Source organism: Sus scrofa, chromosome 14 (genome assembly GCF_054392235.1).
Source record: "Sus scrofa isolate SSC_HxYL_T2T_F1_AM1 chromosome 14, Sscrofa_HxYL_maternal_Yorkshire_Landrace_v2.0, whole genome shotgun sequence".
Classification (NCBI taxonomy): Eukaryota; Metazoa; Chordata; class Mammalia; order Artiodactyla; family Suidae; genus Sus; species Sus scrofa.
The window spans coordinates 157,995,662-158,014,905 of NC_139396.1; the positions used below are offsets into that span (position 1 = coordinate 157,995,662).

The window sequence follows — 19,244 nt, forward strand, 5'->3', positions numbered from 1 at the left end:
GGCCTGGCGCCGTGAGGTAAGGATCCAGTGTGGCTGCAGCTGTGGTGTTGGTCACAGCCCCAGCCTGGATTCCATCCCTGGCCCGGGAACTTCCATAGGCTGCGGGTGTGGCTGAAAAAGAAGAGAAATCAAAGGAAAGCTCAGGGCCGACCATCTTCGCGGAGGCACTATGGGCGTGGCCTAATGATGCACTCTTCCTTGGACCGGATGTGGATTCCGCCAGCTGCCCTCAAACCCAGCCCATGTCCAGGCTCAGATCCCTGCGGACACTCTGGGCGTCTCTCTTCACAGCATGGCACATGGTGTCAGTCGATTCTGAACTTATGGTAACTGATGTTCTCAGGACTCTTCTTTAGAGCTTGCAATGAAATCAACATATTGCAGTATTTCTCCCCACCCCCACCCCGGCTCATTAAAAGATCCAGGAGAGAACAAAATGGACCAGCCCTTCTCCTGGGCCTATACAGACACAAAGACTCCAAGAATCCAGGGTCCGAGAATCGTGTAAGGGAGATGTAAATTATGGGAACCTTTCCAAAATGCTGACAAGTATTATCACGGATGACACAAACCATCCACAAAAATGCTCAGCCGAGGAAAACAGACTGGTCCTTGTATCAATCCAGCCTCTGCAGAGGTAGTAATTTGCTCACTGATACTGGGCTGGCTGAAAGAGTTTAGTCTCGTTTCAAAGGTGCATGACATACTCCAGATTCAAGGGATTAAGCCCTTTATCTCCCATAGAGATGTTACACGTGAGTCGAGGCAAAGGAAGAAAAGTCTAATTTGTAGATTACAGAGGCAGTTTTAATCAGGTAGGACCTTCCTACAGGACATTCACCATTTGACCCCAGCAGCTCGTCTAAGGCAAGATTAACGCCCTCTGAAAAAAGGGCTGGCGGGGATCTTGGCCAAGGGGACTGTTGCATTCTAGCTGACAGAAGAAACCATCTGTGATTGCAGTGAATGCAGGACCCCAGTTAGAATCACAGCATAGAGGTGCTGCCCGCCCCCAGCCCATGGACGAGGCTCAAGACGGCTCTCATAGAACCCAGGTAGGCAAGAGCCCAGAGCACATGTACTCTCGCACACGAAGGCAAGAGCGCACGGGTAAGTGGCGTCCTTGGGACTTCGGTGTTCAGATCCACCCAGCCTTGGCTGTTGAGACCACAGGCTGAGGGGCATCATTCCAATGTCAAGGCTTGAGTACGAGCTAATGCGTGTGGTTAAGGAGACACCCAGAATGTCTCACATGTTCCACGTATCACCTTAGTTCCTTTAGGATAAAGCGCTTGTGGCTCAGGGCAGGTGGGGGTGGGGGTGGCAGGAGCTGCCCTGGGAACTGTGCTTTAGGAGCTGAATCTGCAGCTCTCCTTTCTCCTCTGTGACCTCCGTGTGAGTGAGTGATTTCCTAGTCATTCTGAAAATGGGGTCTAAAAAAAGCATGGGGGGGTGTTGACTCATCTTCCTTCCTCCAGCATTTTATTAACTCGCTGTCATTCAGTCTGATGAGAAAGTCTGGTGGGAAAAATCGACATGGCAGAATGTAAACAATCTCAAGTTTTTCCTTTTTTTTTTTTTTTTTTTCCCATTCTGGACTTTGTTTCTAATCCCCTAGATATCCCAGTTTGCCCTTCCCCCCGGTCTCCAGAAGAACCTTGTTTGGTTAAACCTTATCCTCTCGCTCCCTTCATGGGGTCTCTGAAACTACATCTTACTTCCCCTTCTGTCCAGGTGAGAACAAGTCTCCTCTGGGCCAAAAACCAAGGCCACTTTTCCAAAAACAATACAGTATGCTGCTGCGCTTCCTTCCAAAGTAACTTCCTGGCTGGAAACCCTCATAACGCCCAGGGTAGAAATGACTTATTAACACTAAAGGGCTGAGAAAACACGCTTGACTTCCCCAAGTCTCCATCTCCATGGTCAGATCGTGATCTAGGATTTATTGACTTCTTGCTTCTGGGGGCAAGGAACTGGATTCCCGAGGCAAAGTTCTGAGAAGTGGATTTAGGGAACCAACTCTAACTCGTTCCCGAACAGGACGCTTCTCTGTGGGCCTGCCTCCAGAAGGGAGCGTTGGGGTCTTACTTTTCCAACTGCACACTTTGTGCCGGCAAGCACAAGCCCTGGGTCCGGCATGTCATCGCCCAGATACACGTGTGTCCCACGGCACAGAATCCGACCTCCTTCCTGCAGTGGGATATTGGTCTCTATGGAAACGGCATTGGTACCAATGACTGGCCGGCTGGCACCTCCTTGACACTGGATTTTTCCACATTTAGCATCTCTGGAAAGGCAAGAACAGACAGTCCTCAAAGAGGGAAGGTTTGGGAGCTGCCCTAAGTGACGCGGCAAGTTCAAAGCCGCGGTGTGGTCGGCACGGAGACCTCCCCTACCTCATCTCGCACTTGGCAAAGGAACTCTTGGAGTCTTTGCCGCAGTTGCCGTAAGGGTCACCTGCAGAGTTGACTCTCTCAAAGCAGATCCCAGGGGCGGGTTTAGCACCTGAAACAGAAGCAAAGCCGCACTGTCACCTCCTGCAACTGTTTGGAAGAGTTCTCTTTAGGGGCTGGCAGGCTGAGGGGCGGCGCATTCCGGGTCCAGAGAGCTGCGCCTGGCCTTGGTGGACGCCTGCTCCAAGCCAGCCTAGGGAGCCCGGCGGCCCCTCCCGGCTCAGTTCACAGCAGAGCACCCATCTGGTCACTCCCTCTCCTGTGGGCTGCTCTCAGGGCCCCGGCACATGCAGCCTCTCAGGAGCTGAGGCCGGGCTCTGGGGCCAGACCTGACCCAACATAGGGCAAGGTGGCTGGCTGGCTGCGGGGAAGGGGGAGGGGGAGGCTGCTTCCTTTAACGAGAACTCCCGCACGATGCTGGTGAGAGGGGGCAGGCTGCTGCAGGCTCCAAGGAATCAGGGTGACTAACGGGAGGAGGTGATGAGAGGGAAAGAGGGACTGAGAAAGAGCCACAGAGTGGGAGGGAGGGAGGAGGCGGGGGGCATGGGCGACCCAGGGACCTTGCTCAGCATTTTCAGTCCCGCCGAGCCCCCATCAGAGCGGGCGCTGGCTTCGGTGAATGCCCATGTCTGCAAGGCAGATGCTGCTCTCAGAGGCCATGGAGCCACATGCCAGGGGTCATTTTCCACAGCATGCTGGTACCTGGAAGCGAGGGACGTGGGAGCCAGGGAGCTCAGGAAATGGCCATTTTTAGGACATCTTCCAGCCAGAAAAGGAGAGAACATGTAACTGGGGTCTGTGCTGCCAAGGCTTTGGGGGACCAGGGGTCCTACACACAGTGACATCTGGTGAAGACCATGCAAGAAATTCAGGAAAAGGTTCCACGTTCTTCAGGATAAGCTGTGCCTTGTGCTGTGACCCGGGCCTGCCTTCCCTCCCACAGCTGCGTCCTGACTGGTGCTTCCTCTCACAGCTGCCAGGATGCCCACCTCCCTGAGCCCAGCTCTGCAGGGGCTCTGTTCGCCTTCCAAGGTGACAATGTCAGGATGAGCCACACTCCCCTCCTCCCAGGGGACAAAAGGTGTTCTTGTTACTAAAAAGTTTGTCTTGCTTCCACCCGATTTCTCATCAGACATGATCAGCATCTCATTAAAAAACAACAAAACAGGAGTTCCCGTTGTGGCGCAGCGGTTAATGAATCCGACTAGGAACCATGAGGTTGCGGGTTCGGTCCCTGCCCTTGCTCAGTGGGTTAAGGATCCGGCGTTGCCGTGAGCTGTGGTGTAGGTTGCAGACGCGGCTCAGATCCCGTGTTGCTGTGGCTCTGGCGTAGGCCGGTGGCTACAGCTCTGATTCAACCCCTAGCCTGGGAACCTCCATATGCCGCGGGAGCGGCCCAAGAAATAGCAACAACAACAACAACAACAATAACAACAACAACAAAAGACAAAAAAAAACAACAACAACAAAACAAAACAAAACAAACAAAAAACCCACCTAACTAACAGACAGACAAATCAACCACACAAGACCTTGGCAGCAGCTGAGAACAGTGATGGGTCTGGCTGTTAACCTCGGCACTAGGCCACTCCATCCTGGACCTCGCATTTTCCCACGCTCCGTTTTTTAAAGCCACTTTAGGAGAGGTCTCCCAACTGCTTCCTAAAAGCATGGCCCTGAACTGGACACAAGTCTCTGTCCTGGAAAAGGTGAGGTCTCTGGCTCAGCAGCGACTGTCCCCTTTACTGTGCCCAGAGGCACACGCCAGCTCCTGAGCAATTACAGTATGGACACACCCAGCTTCTGCTCATCAGGGATCCTTTCTACCGCATTCTGCCCTCTCATTCTTTCTCATCCACCTGCAGGAGCAGGGAGAGATGGGAGGGCTAAGTCTCAGTGTCGAACCTGCACTTTGAACTTAATCCTGTCCCATGATACTTGGATCAAAGCTCCTGGGTCCCACTGCTCACAGTGGCCTGGAAAAACTGGTATCCAGAATTCCAACAACTCAGTGGTTATGTGTTTGCACAGATCCTGTCTGGCTTTATTTCTCTTTCTTCCCTCCTTCCTTCCCTCCCCCCTCCCTCCCATCCATTCTTCTACCCTTCCTTTTGTCCTCCATCCACCATCCATCCATCCTTCCATCCATCCTTCCACCCATCCATCCACCTTCCATCCATCCACCATCTTCCATCCATGCATCCTTCCATCCATCCACCACCCATCCATCCACCTTCCATCCATCCTTCCATCCACCTTCCATCCATCCATCATCTTCCATCCATGCATCCTTCCATCCATCCACCACCCATCCATCCACCTTCCATCCATCCATCATCTTCCATCCATGCATCCTTCCATCCATCCACCACCCATCCATCCACCTTCCATCCATCCACCATCTTCCATCCATGCATCCTTCCATCCATCCACCACCCATCCATCCACCTTCCATCCATCCACCATCTTCCATCCATGCATCCTTCCGTCATGCTGCAGTTCGGTCACACACGTGGATTTATCTGGCACGGCCAGGCTCTAGGGGTACAATGGTGCCCAATGTGGACAAAACTTGGGCTTGCTTGAAAATCACAAGGAGAAACAGAATGCCTTCATCTGAAGCCCAGTGGTGGGCAGGGCCAGGAAGGAAACCACAGAGTAAGAGGGTCCTGGGGGTCTGTTGTTTTAGGCAGGCTGGTCTAGGAAACCCTCTTAGAGGAAAAGCCTAGCTGAAACTTACCACCCTTGCCCTTACCAGGTAAATGTGGCCATCTGATGTCGACCACTGGACATGTAACAGCACAGCAAAGGGGAGGCTCGGTATATGAATAGCAGATAAAAAACCCAAAATTATGACAAGAAATCAAGCAAAGGAATACAAACAGTATCTAATGACAGGCAAGTGTGGTTTTGATGTTGTTGTTGTTTTAGGGCCGCCCCTGCTGCACATGGAAGTTCCCAGGCTAGGGGGTCAAATCTGCAGCTGCTGGTCTACATCACAGCTCGTGGCAATGCCAGATCTGTAACCCACTGAGTGAGGTCAGGGATTGAACCCACATCCTCATGGATACTAGTCAGGTTCTTAATCCACTGAGTCACAACAGGAACTCCCCAGAGAGGTCTTATTATCCCATTTTATGGGCCAGAAAACTAGCACTTGGAGGTGAACTATATCACTTAAAGTCACCTAGCTGCTGAGGCCAGAGCTATCCAAGGGCAAAGTCCAGCCTGTTCCCTCCGGTGCTCCAGTGTTTATCAAGGTCCCATGCTTGTGGGGTCCCACTCAGGCTGCAGGGCTGGAGAGCAGGCTGGCCCCTCTCTGCTGCCTAGCGGGGAAGACGGGCAGGTGTGCAGTCCCTGACTGCACCACCGGATGCCCCACAGGTGACAGGGCAAGAGCCATAACATTTGCTGCAGCCTGAGGGACACTAGATGCAGGTGAATAAGGGACACGGTGCTGTGGTCACCCACTGAGGGCTGATGAAACGAGCCCTTCTCTCCCTATTTCAGAAGACCCGGTGAAGGACTACCTGTATGTTCCAGTGGCTGCCAAACCCCGGAACTGGGTAGGCAGAGTCTGTGCCAACCGGGCATTGGCCATGAGGCTATTCGGATGCTACAGAGACTCGGTCACTCTTACAATTATGAAGTTATTTCTCTTCTGGGAAGTAGAATCACTTAAAAAAATATATATACCATGCTGCAATTCGAATGTGTTTATGGATAAATCTATTTTCCTTAGAGGGAGCTATAAAGAGATATTTCTGAGCAGTTTCAGGTACATGAGCTAGAAAACAGCTTGGTGGGGTGGGGGAGGGATGGGCAGGAGGTTTGGGATGACGTGTTGTAAGATTCGGTTGTGATGGTGGTTGTACAACTATAAATATAACAAAATTCAGCAAAAAGAAAAAAAAAAGTGCCTGGATGTAGAGACCCTGGTAGGGAAGTTATTGTTTGAGATTCCAGGCCCAGCCTGGATCAGTGGGATGGAGCCATAACCCAGGAGAGACGTGAGGGATTAGGAGGGTGGTGGACTCTGGGATTTGATGGGAGGGACAGCTGCACTCAGGTTTCACTGTGTGGTAACTTAAGGAACCTGTCCCTCAACACTGCTTTTTTCTTTCTTTCTTTCTTTTCTTTTTTTTTTTTTTTTTGCTTTTAAGGGTCACACCTACGGCATACAGAAGTTCCCAGGCTACAGGTTGAATCAGAGCTATAGCTGCCAGCCTACGCCACAGCCACAGCAACACGGGATCTGAGCTGCATCTGCGACCGACACCGCAGCTCACAGCAACACCAGATCCTTAATCCACTGAGAGAGGCCAGGGATTAAACCCCCAACCTCATGGATACCAGTTGGATTCGTTTCCGCTGAGCCACGATGGGAACTCCCAATGTTGCTTTATTCTTTCAGTGACTCAATGACCAAGCACTTCCTGAGTGCTTACTGTGTTCAAGACACTGTTTAGATGCTGAGACTGTTAAAAATAATAATAATAAAGAGTGAAACTTAGTCTCTATTCTCAAAAAAAAAAAGAGAACAGCTCAAAGGCAGGACTGGGTGAGGGCTGGATGGGGTGCACAGAAAGGTAAGAAGAGGAGCGGGGGAAGGAGAGAAAGAGACTGGTTTCCATGGAGACTTAAAACCAAGAGGGAGCCTGATACATGAAGAAAGGGGCTGAAATGCAACAGGACGTCAAGCAAAGTCATACATACAACGGCGTTTAGACAGGTAGATAAGCATCCTGGAAGAGAAAACAAACGCTGGCTCACTGCCCAGGAATCCCAGCCCAGAACACACTGTGTCCTCCAGGCATGCCTGGGATCTTAACACCCCACCTGCCAACGGGGCAGCCGCATGGCTCAGAAACCCAGGTGTGTGTGAGAGGCAATGGCTTGTCCCATCGCCAGAGGTGATGACGCAGCATTAGGGTTTCCTGTGCACGCCCGGATAGAGCGCCATTCCACATTTTTCTAAAGAGGAAACCCCACGGAAAAGTCGACGGCCAAACAGAATATGTGAATTTTGAGTAGCATGGATGATCTCACCAAGGGTCTTAGGTCATCAATGAACTTAATGATGAGAAATACTAAAAAGCCACATGTTCACTAATTAAGAATGGCTGCTTTTTTTCATTCGTCAATATCATAAAGCAATATAAGTCAGCGTTTTAGATTTCTCTTTCGTCTCAAAGTCCACGGGCAACGGAAATTTGACAAAGGTGCCACGAATATACAATCGGGAAAGGAGGATCTCTTCAAAAAAAATCATGCTGGGGAGTTCCTGCTGTGGCTCAGCAGCAATGAACCTGACTAGTATCCATGAGGACTTGGGTTTGATCCCTGGCCTCACTCATTGGGTTAAGGATCTGGTGTTGCTGTGAGCTGTGGTGTAGGTCACAGATGTGGCTCGGATCCTGCATTGCTGTGGCTGTGGTGTAGGCTGGCAGCTGTCACTCTGATTCGACCCCTAGCCTGGGAACCTCCATATGGTCCCAGGTGCAGCCCTGAAAAGTTAAGAAAAAAAAAATCATGCTGGAAGAAATGGATATCCACATGCAAAAGAATGAAATCAGACTCTTACCTTACACCGCACACAAAAGTTAACTCAAAATGGAGTAATGACTGCAGTGGAGGGGGAGCCCTGAAACCGTGAAACTCTAAGAAGAATACGTGGGGAAGAAAGCTCGGTGACATCGCCTTTGAGAGTGAGTTCTTGGATAAGACAACAAAAAGCACAGGCAGCAAAGGCATATGGGCACAAGGGGGACGATACCACACGAAAAAGCTTCTGCACAGCAAAGGCAAAAACACTGACAGAATGAAAGGCAACCAGGAGGAAATATGCGCAAACCGTGTATGTGACTAAGAGTTAATATCCAGTATGTAGAGAGAACTCCTACAACTCATCAGCAAGTAACCAGATCACAAAATGGGCAGAAGAACAGCTACAATGTTTCTCTACAGGGGACATTCAAATGGACAGCAGGCATACGGAAGGGTCCTTAACATCACTAAACGCTGGGGAAATGCAAACCCAAACAGCAGCGAACTGTCCCTCCTGTCAATTACAGTGGCTACTACCAAGGACGCAAGAGATGACAGGTGTTAGTGAGGCTGTGGACAAAGGGGAGCTCTCGGGCATCGCTGGTGGGAATATAAATAGCCATTGCAGAAGAGAGGATGGAGGTTCCTCAAAAAATGAAAAACAGAACCCTCAAATGACCATCATGTCAACATCTGGGTACACAGCCAAAGGAACAGGAGTCAGGATCACAGAGAGACACCTGGATGCTCATGTCTCCTGCAGCATCACTCACAAAAGCCAAGCCACAGGAGCAACCAAGGTGTACACAGACAGATGAATGAAGAAAGAAAATGCAGTATGTATGTACAATGAAAATTATTGTACGAGACGGTTCCTGAAATCCTGCCATTGGTGACAACAGGGATGAACTTGGAGGTCATTATGCTTCAGTGAAATAAGGCAGATACGGAAAGCCAAATCCTGCATATGCTGATGGAATCTAAAAACAGGGCGTAGAAGAATGGTCATTGCCAGGGGCCGGGGGGAGGGGGCGAGGGGCGGCGTCAAAGGGACAAAAGTTCAGCTATGCAAAAGGCATAAACTCTAGAGACCTACCGTACAGCAGAGTGCCTACGGCTAACGATGCTGCACTGTGTACTTACAAACTTGCCAGAAGACTAAATCTATTTATTTATTTTTTGTCTTTTTGCCATTTCTAGGGCTGCTCCTGCAGCATAAGGAGGTTCCCAGGCTAGGGGTCTAGTCGGAGCTGTCGCCACTGGCCTACACCACAGCCACAGCAACGCGGGATCTGAACCCCGTCTGCAACCTACACCACAGCTCACGGCAATGCCGGATCCTTAATCCACTGAGCAAGGCCAGGGATCAAACCCGCAACCTCATGGTTCCTAGTCAGATTCGTTAACCACTGAGCCACAGCGGGAACTCCGTAAATCTTTTTTTTTTTTTTTTTTGAAATTAAAATGCAGTTGATTTGCAATGTTGTATCAGGTTATGCTGTATGGCAAAGTGACTCAGTCATATCTATCTATACATAGATATATAAACACATTCTTTTTTTTTATATTATTTTCTACCATGGTCTAACCCAGGAGACTGGATCTAGCTCCTTGTTCTATATGGCAGGATCTCACTCCCTATCTGGCCTCTCCCTTCACAAGATCACCAAGGACAACTGGGTGTCAGGGAAATGCCTCAATTTCTTTATATTCTCTCTTTAGAAAAAGCACGGGCCTTTTAAAGAACACCTGTACACTCAGCTGTAAGATGTCTCTGGCCTCTTCTTGCCAAAACGAGCTGAAAGTGGAAAAGAAAAAGCACAAGACGGAGCAAAACTCCATCTCTGAGGAAAACGTACAGCCTCACGTGAATCCATGAGACAGGGATGCAACGTGTCCAGCACGCTGGGCCGAGGGGGGACCAGGGAGGGGACGCCTGCAGTGGCCACCCTGGCGGAGTTGGGGGGTGCCTCTGTTGGACCAGAGCAGGGAGTGAGCAGACGAGTGTGTTGGGGCTAAAGGACCAGCAGCCCAGCCACCTGTGCACGTCACCTGGGAGGACCGGGGGGAAAGCACGCTGTGATGAATAACCCATGGTCAACACTGATGGAGAAGATCTTGGGTTTCTCCATCCTTAAGCACTAAGGGGTTCAAACGTTTATCAACTTTGATCCATTTTCACCAATTCTCTGAAAATGGTGTTTCGATCACGCGTGGGTGCGTGGTGGGTGAGGGTGGTGAGTGACAGTTGACAGAGGTGAGAGGAGGACGGGAGAGAACCCTGTGTATGATGCTCTTCTCATCCGGGGACTAACATTTCCTACTCTAAAGTCTGGGTACCATCAGGGGCAAGCTGGGCACGCGCCTCCTCGGAGGCAGCCTCTCTTTGTAGGTGCTCCTTGTGCGGTGTGGAGTGACAGCAGAGATGTGTGGATACGCATGGCAGGAGACAGACAGACAGCAAAGGCACACATTAAAAAGATGCCCCACATCGCTACTTATGAGAGAAATGCAAATCAAAACTAGCATGAGGCACCACCTCACACCTGTCGGAATAGTCACCATGAGCAAATCTGCACATGACAAATGCTGGAGAGGGTGTGGAGAAACGAGACCCCCCCCGTGCTGTTGGTGGGAATGTAAATTGGTACAACCACTACAGAAAACAGTACGGAGGGGCCTCAGAAAACATTTAGTTAATAGAGAACTACCATATATAGTACTGCATTAATATAGATTAATATACAGACTATATATTAGTATACATTCATGTAATATGCATATATAGAACTGCATTAATATACATTAATATATAATAACACCATTTGCAGCAACAAGGCTGTCACTAGAAATGATCATACGAAGTGAAGTGAAGTCAGAAAGAGAAAGACAAATACCATATGATATCACTCACATGTGCAATCTAAAACATGGCACAAAGGGACCTACCAACAGAACAGAAAGAGACGCACAGACATGGAGAACAGGCTTGTGGGTTTCCGAGGGGGAGGGGGAGGAAGTGGGATGGATGGAGAATTTGGGGTTACTAGATGTAAACTATTTTATTTATTTATTTTATTGCTTTTTAGGGCTGCACCCACAGCAAATGGAGGTTCCCAGGCTAGGGGTCTAATCGGAGCTACAGCTGCCAGCCTACACCACAGCCACAGCAACACCAGATCCGAGCCTTGTCTGCGGCCTACACCACAGGTCGAGGCAACACTGGATCCTTAACCCACTGAGTGAGGCCAGGGATCAAACCCACAACCTCACGGTTCCTAGTCGGATTCGTTTCCGCTGTGCCATGGCAGGAACCCCTAAACTATTACCTTTGGAATGGGTAAGCAATGAGGTCCTGCTGTATAGCACAGAGAACTATATCCAGTCTTTTGGGATAGAGCAAGATAGAAGACAGGATGAGAAAAAGAATGTACACATGCATGTCATATATATATATACACACATCCAACTGAGGTCTATGCCGTCCAGCAGAAACTGGCACAACGCTGTAAATCAACTATATTTTAATAAAAAAGAATGGCAGAGTTTTTCAGTTGTTGGTTTTGTCTAACACCTCTCCGCTATCTCTTTTCTAAGAACGAAACCCTTTTTCTCATGGGAAATCCATTTTATGTGGTTCAGGTGGGGCTAACCTGCTCAACCAATGCCAAAGGGATGGGCAGGAGATCCAAGCCTGGCCCATCAGAGTGCTTCATGCCACAGGTCATGAGACTGGGTCAGTGACGGATGCCCGACCAAAGCCAGCATCTTCCCTGGAACCCAACAGGGTTGGGATGAGGGGCCTGGGCTGCCGTGCTGCTGGATATCACTGGCTGGGTCCTTCAGCGCCCCCTCCATCACCACCTCCCTGGAGGCTGGGGACCCACCTGTTCTCATTCAGCCTGTCGGGCTGTCCCCTCCCTGCATTTATCACACTTGCTTTTGCCTCTTGTGACGCCTTGAGGCTCCTGCCTCAGTAAAACCTCCTTGGACCAGGATGGTGCCTCAGGCCTGCACAGAGCAGGTGGTGTTCCAAGAATGAAAGAGTGAAAACCACAGGGACAGCACATCCTGAGGCAGCTGCTCTCCCCAGAGGCAGTTGGTTGTAGTTTCTCAGAACAAGGCAGCTTGGGTAAATGAACACTGCCTCTGGGTCTGTTGTGACTCTGGGTTTTCCCTTGTTCATTTCCATCAAAAGAAGAATCACCCTGCTGCCTTATGAGGAAAGAAGATATAAAATCACAAAAAGACAGAGATTTTACCTCCTGGAAAGAAAAACTGTCATTCCCTCCAAGTTTCGATAAAGTAAGAAATCATACAAGCCAGGAAACTAGGCAGGGGGCTCCATGCTGACCTTGGGAGAAGGCACAGCTCTTGCACAGAAAGGAAGCATCGTTAAAGGAAACGGACCAGAGGCGTTCCCACTGTGGCTCAGCAGAAATGAATCCAACTAGTATCTATGAAGATTGTGGGTTCAATCCCTGGCCTCGCTCAGGGATCCGGCATTGCCATGAGCTGTGGTGTAGGTTGCAGACACAGCTTGGATCCTGTGTTGCTGTGGCTCTGGCGTAGGCCAGCAGCTGCAGGTCTGATTGAACCCCTAGCCTGGGAACTTTCATAGGCCATGGGTGTGACCCTAAAAAGCAAAAGGAAAGAAAAAAGAAAACAGACTAGAAGACACAAATGCAGAGCAGCTTCCTGAGCGCCCTGGCGGCCAGGACCTACTGATGCCAGGTGGGGCAGTGGAAGAGGGGCCAGTCAAGTATCTCACATGGCTTTTGCGTGAAAGCTGCCACCTGGCACTTGTGTTAGGGACAGAATGGTCAGTAATTTAAAAGGTGTAAATGATTTCTCTCCATGAGTAAGATGTCGTAAAGCCACAGATCTGGCTCAAAGTTGCCGCATTTAAAGATACCTGTCAGTCGCCTTGCTGTACAGTAGAAAATTGACAGAACACTGTAAACCAGCTATAATAGAAAAAAATAAAAATCATTATTAAAAAAGATATCTGTCTTCATGTCTTCATGAAGACGAGAGACTTCAAGTCTGTCTCATGAAAAAATGACAATAATTTTCTTATCGCTACCAAATTACATCCATTTATAGTCTTTGATTTCTTAATAATGGAGCACTTAGATGTTCTGCCATTATCAAAAGATGAAACTTAGCCCTTCAGAGGGAATTTTGACATAATACTTTATTCTACAATTCTGTAAGAAGTGATGGAGTTTAATTACCAGGTTTATCTTCAGGGCGCTATAACTTACATTTGCAATTGTAGTTCAAAGTTCCCATGTCCCTATGTCTTTAGAAAGAGAGATGATGACATCCTGTATTAAGCGCACCATTTACACGACCTGATCTACTTCTTCTTCTTTTTTTTTTTAAAGGGGACTCTAGTCTACTTTTCTACTTATAAGTGATTCAAGAGGTTACTATGTGCTGGTCAGTGCTGGTATATCTTTTTTTTTTTTTTTTTGGCTTTTTGCTATTTCTTGGGCCGCTCCCGCGGCATATGGAGGTTCCCAGGCTAGGGGTTGAATCGGAGCTGTAGCCACCAGACCTATGCCAGAGCCAGAGCAACGCGGGATCCGAGCCGCATCTGCAACCTACACCACAGCTCACAGCAACGCCGGATTGTTAACCCACTGAGCAAGGGCAGGGACTGAACCCGCAACCTCATGGTTCTTAGTCGGATTCGTTAACCGCTGCGCCACGACGGGAACTCCCTGATCTACTTCTTAAAACAACCCCGTTATGCGAGGGCACTGCTCCAGGTCAATCACACTGGTCCCTCCTCCTATCACAAATTTCCCCAACCGCTGTCACTAACATCCACAGACATTTTCACCAACAGCTGAAGCCTGCTTATTCTCACACTTCTCCCTCTGTCTCTCCTCTCCAAACTGGCCTTTGCGTTCACGGGAAAACGTAGCCCAAGCGAACACATCATTTCCTTCCCATACGATGGGACCAAGAGGACTTTCCTGCCTCCTAAACAATATGACCCCTTTACCAAAATAACCTTTCCTCCCATCTGTAGCCACTAGAGCTGTAGATGCTAAGGACACGAACAGGCGTGTGTCATCATAAAGCAAACCCATTTAAACTGGTCTTGCCGATGCACACTGAATATCTACCAGCCCACGGAAACCCTCTGGCCAGCTCCCGCTGCGTAAATCAGGTGACGCTGTTTTCTGGTGAGTGATAAAAAGAGATAAAACTAAGATATTTCAGGACCTCCTCGGGCAAACTGCTTGTGGTTCTATACACATAGTTATCGGTACGATGAATTTCCAAAAAAATGTTTTCAGGGATGATGCTACTGGATGGGATAAACGACATTGGCAAAAGTAACTTTTCTGCCCAAGGAAACCCATCCAGCTGCATTTCAGACGGAATAAAGGTCAGGCCACACGGACAGAAAATCATTGTGGCTGTTAAGACTAAAGTGGACAGACTCCTAAATATAAGCTAGAATTTGAACTGCAGGTAACATTTCTGGGTTGGACAGCAACAGACGAAAGGCCTGAGATACAAGGTTTGCGGGCAAAAAAAATCAGGGAGAAAAAAAAAAAAGTGTCAACTCTGAGCCAACAGGAACATCATCAATAACCATAATCAGGAAAACAAACGAATGAACCAAAAATCCCAAAAGGTGTTCGAGAAGCATATTACACAGCCAGTCAGGCGCTGCAGGCATGTGTTTTGAATTTTCGATCACTGTTTGGAGAAAGATTTGGAAGCAGGATTATTTTATTGAAATATAATGCCGGATTGAGAAAAGTCCATTTCAAAAGGGAATAGTTAGCTGGAAGGAAGGGCTTCATCCGGTCAGGGTTTGGGCAGCCGGATCGGGGCAGCGAGTAACTAGCTGACTTCCTGAAAGTCACGGAAGGATTCAGGCCAGGTCACTTGGGTGCAAATGGCAGAGGCAGGCAGGACAAGAACTCACGGTGACGCCTGGATTTCTCAGTCCCTGGGCTTCGTAAGGCGCCAAAAATGACCCCAAAGCAAACACAGTCCAGATCCTGGAGCATTTGTTCAAGGATGGGAAATGAAATAGTGCAAAAGCATCCTTAATTAGTTTTCCTCTTCTGAATCAGGAAAAGCCAATTCAAACGAACCACAGTAAAGCAGCAATACACTGCTCTCAGCCCAGTGCATCTAGCAGGCTGGGCCCTGGCCGAGGAAGTGACCTCAGCTCCCCAGAACGGGGACGGTCACATCCTGACTCTACTCCGGGTCTAGGCAAGAGTGCACGGGGCCTGTGGGAAGTATGCCACTTGGGCAGATCGGGGGCTCTCGATGGGCATCGCACAGGAGCAGCTCTAGTGGCTACAGATGAATAGGCAGCAAATGAGAGGACAGGGAGGGGGCAGGCTGGCTCTCTGCTCTCCAGGTCACAGCTGGAGCTCCAGACAAGCACAGTGGCCTGAGGTCTCCTGGGATGGCCCCCCTCCCCCGTTGCTGTGCATCTTGACCCCTGCTGTTCTGCACGCAGGAAGTCTCCCGCCCTGGCAATGACTGCTCCAGGGCAACCCCATGTCTTGTATCCCTTCCTGGTTGGCCCCTTGCCCCCGAGGCCCAGGCCTCGCTCATCCATGCTCCCCGCAGTAACACAGCCCTCAGCACGGCCCCAGGCACTGCTCAAGCAGCAGCCTCTGCATGTCCTCACACTGTCTGACACAGACAACAGGCTTCGTTAAAGGACAAGGACTCACCCGCGAGGTAGGCGAGTTGCTGTCCCCACTTTACAGATGAGGCACGGCAAGGTCGAGGAACCTGCCGGAGGTCACCCTGCTAGCAAGTGGTCTGCTCAATGCCTTTGGAGTGAACGTGACCCGCCAAAGAGGTCCATGTCCCGATTCTTGGAACTTGTGAATACGTGACCTTACTGAGCAAAAGGGACTTTGAAGACGTCATCGAGTTAAGAAGAAGGGGCTGGGTCATCTGGTTGGGTCCCCTATAACCACAGGGTCTTAGAAGCGGGAGGCCCAGAGTCAGAGAGGGCCATCTGACTACAGAAGCAGAGTCCGAGAGACAGAGGTGTGCAGACAACTTCAAGACGGATGAAGAGGCCGTGAAACGCAGGCGGCCTCTCCAGGCTGGAGTGGCCAGGAAACCGATTCTCCCCAGAGCCTCCGAGGGTAACACGTTCCTGCCAGCATTTTGATTTTAGGGCTTCTAACCCCAAGAACCATCAGATGGTCCATTCATGTTGTCGCCAGCCGCTGAGCTTGTGGGAATTTGTTAGAACAGCCGCAGGAAACTCACATAGGGCCCTTGAACTTCACAGTGGGGCAGCCAGAGTGATGGAAGGAAAGGAACACAATGCATTTGCAAAGGGGGGCGGGTAAAGGCCTTTCTCAGAAGTCCCCTGGCACAGAGGGCCACAGCCAGCTGTGACACATGAGCTCTCTGCTCTCCCGAGGAAGTTGGGGTGGGTGGGTGATGAGGTGAAGTCAGGAGAAGGGGTTGGCCAAGGGAGACTGAACCCCAGGACATGAAGAGCCTGAGGGGGCTCCCCAAACCTGGTCCCCGTGCTGTTTCCAGGAACTCAGCATTCCTGATGGCACAGCTGCTTAGCCTATGTGCCGCCTCTCCCAGCAAGCCCACCGGTGCCCAGGCAAAGGCCTCCTTGGTCGCCAGGGTGAGGGGAGGAGTCGGGAGAAGAGGTCTGCTGGCAAGGCCATGTGGTCCCTGCCCTGGTCACATGGATGCCAAGGGCTCCAGAGCAGGTACCTCCCTACAGCTCTTGCTTTTTTGCAAAGCGCAGCCTGTGAGTCATGCTGTCAGCCTGTCCGCCTGTCTGGCGCTCTCGCTGGTCAGGCAGCTCGAGAAGGACTAATCCGATGAGATAATAAATACCAGCCTTGGTCACCATGAATCGAGGGCTCGCAGCCAGCTGAGTCACTCAGAGGCGGGGGCTCAGAGCTGTGGGCCCCCTCTGACCTCACTCTGGAACTGGGGCCAGACGCTCTAACTCATCAGGCCACTGAAGACGGCATTTCACTCCAAGAGCTGTGTGTGCTCTGGCCACAGTAATGCCCCTTGGAAGGGAGCGTGACAACGTCCCTTGTAACTCAAGAAGGGGAGGTTACCGAGTCCGGAGAAGGGCTGGGAAGGGACGGACCCGAGGGATGCTTTTAGGCTGTGAAGATCTGGCCTGGAGCAGCAGCCACTGTCCCCAGGCGACCCCACTTGTCTGGAAGGTGTCTGAAGTCACTAAGCCACTGGGAGCTCATCCGACCATGTGGCATGTGCACAGCGAGGCCCCACTCTGTGCTTGTCATCACAAGGCCTTCGCCTGACTTGAAGCACGAGCCCTCCTTTGCCCAGCAGAGGACGAGGTCGGGCTGGGGTGCGCTCAGGATCCAAAGCACCGAGGCTCCAGGCACCAAAGGCCTCCTCTTTCCACCTGCCCAGGCATATCGGCGAAGCCCGCGGCATTGGAGAACCGTCCGGAGATGAGACAGCCCCTTGTAACTGCGGCCACGCTGCTCTCCCTTCTCCCTCCCGAAGTTCCAAGCACAGAGGGGGGCATCTCTGGCTGGGGCGGGGGGCAGGGATGGTCAGTGGACCTGCCCCAAGAAACATCTGCCTTGTTCTCCACGCTGGGTCATCGCTTACGCATCACATTTGAAACCCAAGCCCTGAGGTTTGGTCTTTGTCTTCTGCCTCCCTGACTCTCCCCGTCACTCCTCAACCCCAAACCTCACCATAAACGTCTGACAAAGGCCCATATCCGATTTCTCTCCCCCACAGGGCCTGAGCCTGCCTGGGCCTGGCTGACCACAGTGGCCTTGCCACAGCCGGGGCCGCCGGCCAGAACTGAGGTCACCCAGCCGCCGACAGGAAGGCGGCAAAGACTGACGAGAGAGTCTGGGCCGTGGGCTTGAAAACACTCTCTGTGGGATTCACGGCCAGAATCTGGGGTGTGGGAGACAAGCGGACAACCCCGGGGTGACGAGCCCATGCCCGGGGCTCTCCTACCAGGCCCTGGACCTCTGGCCCCGGAAGAAGAGGTGGTGGAAGAGGGGGACCCAAAGGGGACTGATTCCCACCCCTCTCACATCTGAGCATCCGCTTCATTTTAGACTTTCTGTGGCACTTTTGCTCAAGAGCTGGCTCTCTGGTGTGACAGTGTGGGAATGACACCTGGGCCTTGGGTCGCAATGACTTGAGTTTAAATCCCAGCCTCACGACCTTGGAAAATGACTTCCAGCCTTGAGGTTTCCGTTTCAACTGCCGTAAAGCTGGAGTCATTGCCTCTACCTCAGGGGTCGTGGGAGGGTTACAAAGGCCAAACGATACCCACGCCCAGGACACCGGACGTGGTGCCCAGCCCCTAAGGGACCCCGTCACACAGCGGCCACTTCCTGGCCACCTTCCCATCTGAGTGCTTTTTCTGGGACACACGCATCTGTCACTGCGCCTTCAGAACCCAAGAGGCGCTCGAGGCCCTTTAAGACCTGTGCCCACGTTCTTCCTCCAAGCTCTGGCACCCAGGCCTTCAGGCCAGCTGTCCCTGTCATGTCTTTCCCCATCCTCAGCACCAGGACTGCCCCGGGCCCTCCCCAGGCAGCCCCCCGGCCTCCGGCTGCCCGGCCTGTCTCTCTGGCACTTTCTGCCCCCAGTGGTGTCCTGGCCTGAGCACTGAGATCCGCTTACACCACGAGGGTGGCAGTGGCAAGTTCTGTCCGTCTATCTGCCCAACCACCTGACAGGCCATTTGAGCGCGGGACTCCAGGCTGGCTCATCCCTGTCACCCCACAGACACACAGCGGTGCACGCACATGCCTTGCTGGTCCCTCTGAGTGCCTCGGGGTGGGCTCCGGGCAGCACCTGCTTTTGCGTGCCCGGTGCCCCACGTGGCCCCAGCCCTACCAGGGAGCCGGTGCTCCTGCTCAGTGGCAGCAGCTTTTGAGATGGCACACGCCGGGAGGGAAGCTTCTGGAAACAGAGAGTGGGCTCCCTGCCCCCCTGCACCCACATGGAGGCGGCCACCTACCTGGTCCCCAGAGGGTGACGCACTGCTGCTCGTGGGTCTGGCAGATGCCGTTGTAGCAGTAGCCGTCCACCCCCTGACACGGGTGCCCGTCGTGCAGGTACACGTTGGCAGGACAGTGCGGACTGGCCCCCGTGCAGAACTCCGGGAGGTCGCACGAGTTGCTGGATTCCCTGCAGGCCGTTCCCGCGGGTTTCAGCTGAAAGGAGAAGGTGGGGTACAGCCCGTGACTG

The 19,244-nt window shown here is 51.5% G+C and overlaps 1 protein-coding gene across 7 annotated transcripts in view; it reads right to left on the minus strand.

Annotated features, from left to right (window-relative positions):
• Window positions 1-19,244, minus strand: part of ADAM12 (ADAM metallopeptidase domain 12) — a 380,482-nt gene that overhangs the window by 46,627 nt on the left and 314,611 nt on the right. For all 7 annotated transcript variants that reach the window (XR_014827150.1, XM_084995853.1, XM_021072593.2 and 4 more), the window contains 3 exons: window positions 19,015-19,210; window positions 2,397-2,505; window positions 2,089-2,287 (listed from right to left, as the gene is read on the minus strand). Coding sequence is in view for 6 of the 7 variants with exons in the window: in XM_084995853.1 (XP_084851979.1) it covers window positions 2,089-2,287; window positions 2,397-2,505; window positions 19,015-19,210 (504 nt within the window). In the remaining variant the exon portion in view is untranslated. The remainder of the gene's footprint in view (window positions 1-2,088; window positions 2,288-2,396; window positions 2,506-19,014; window positions 19,211-19,244) is intronic.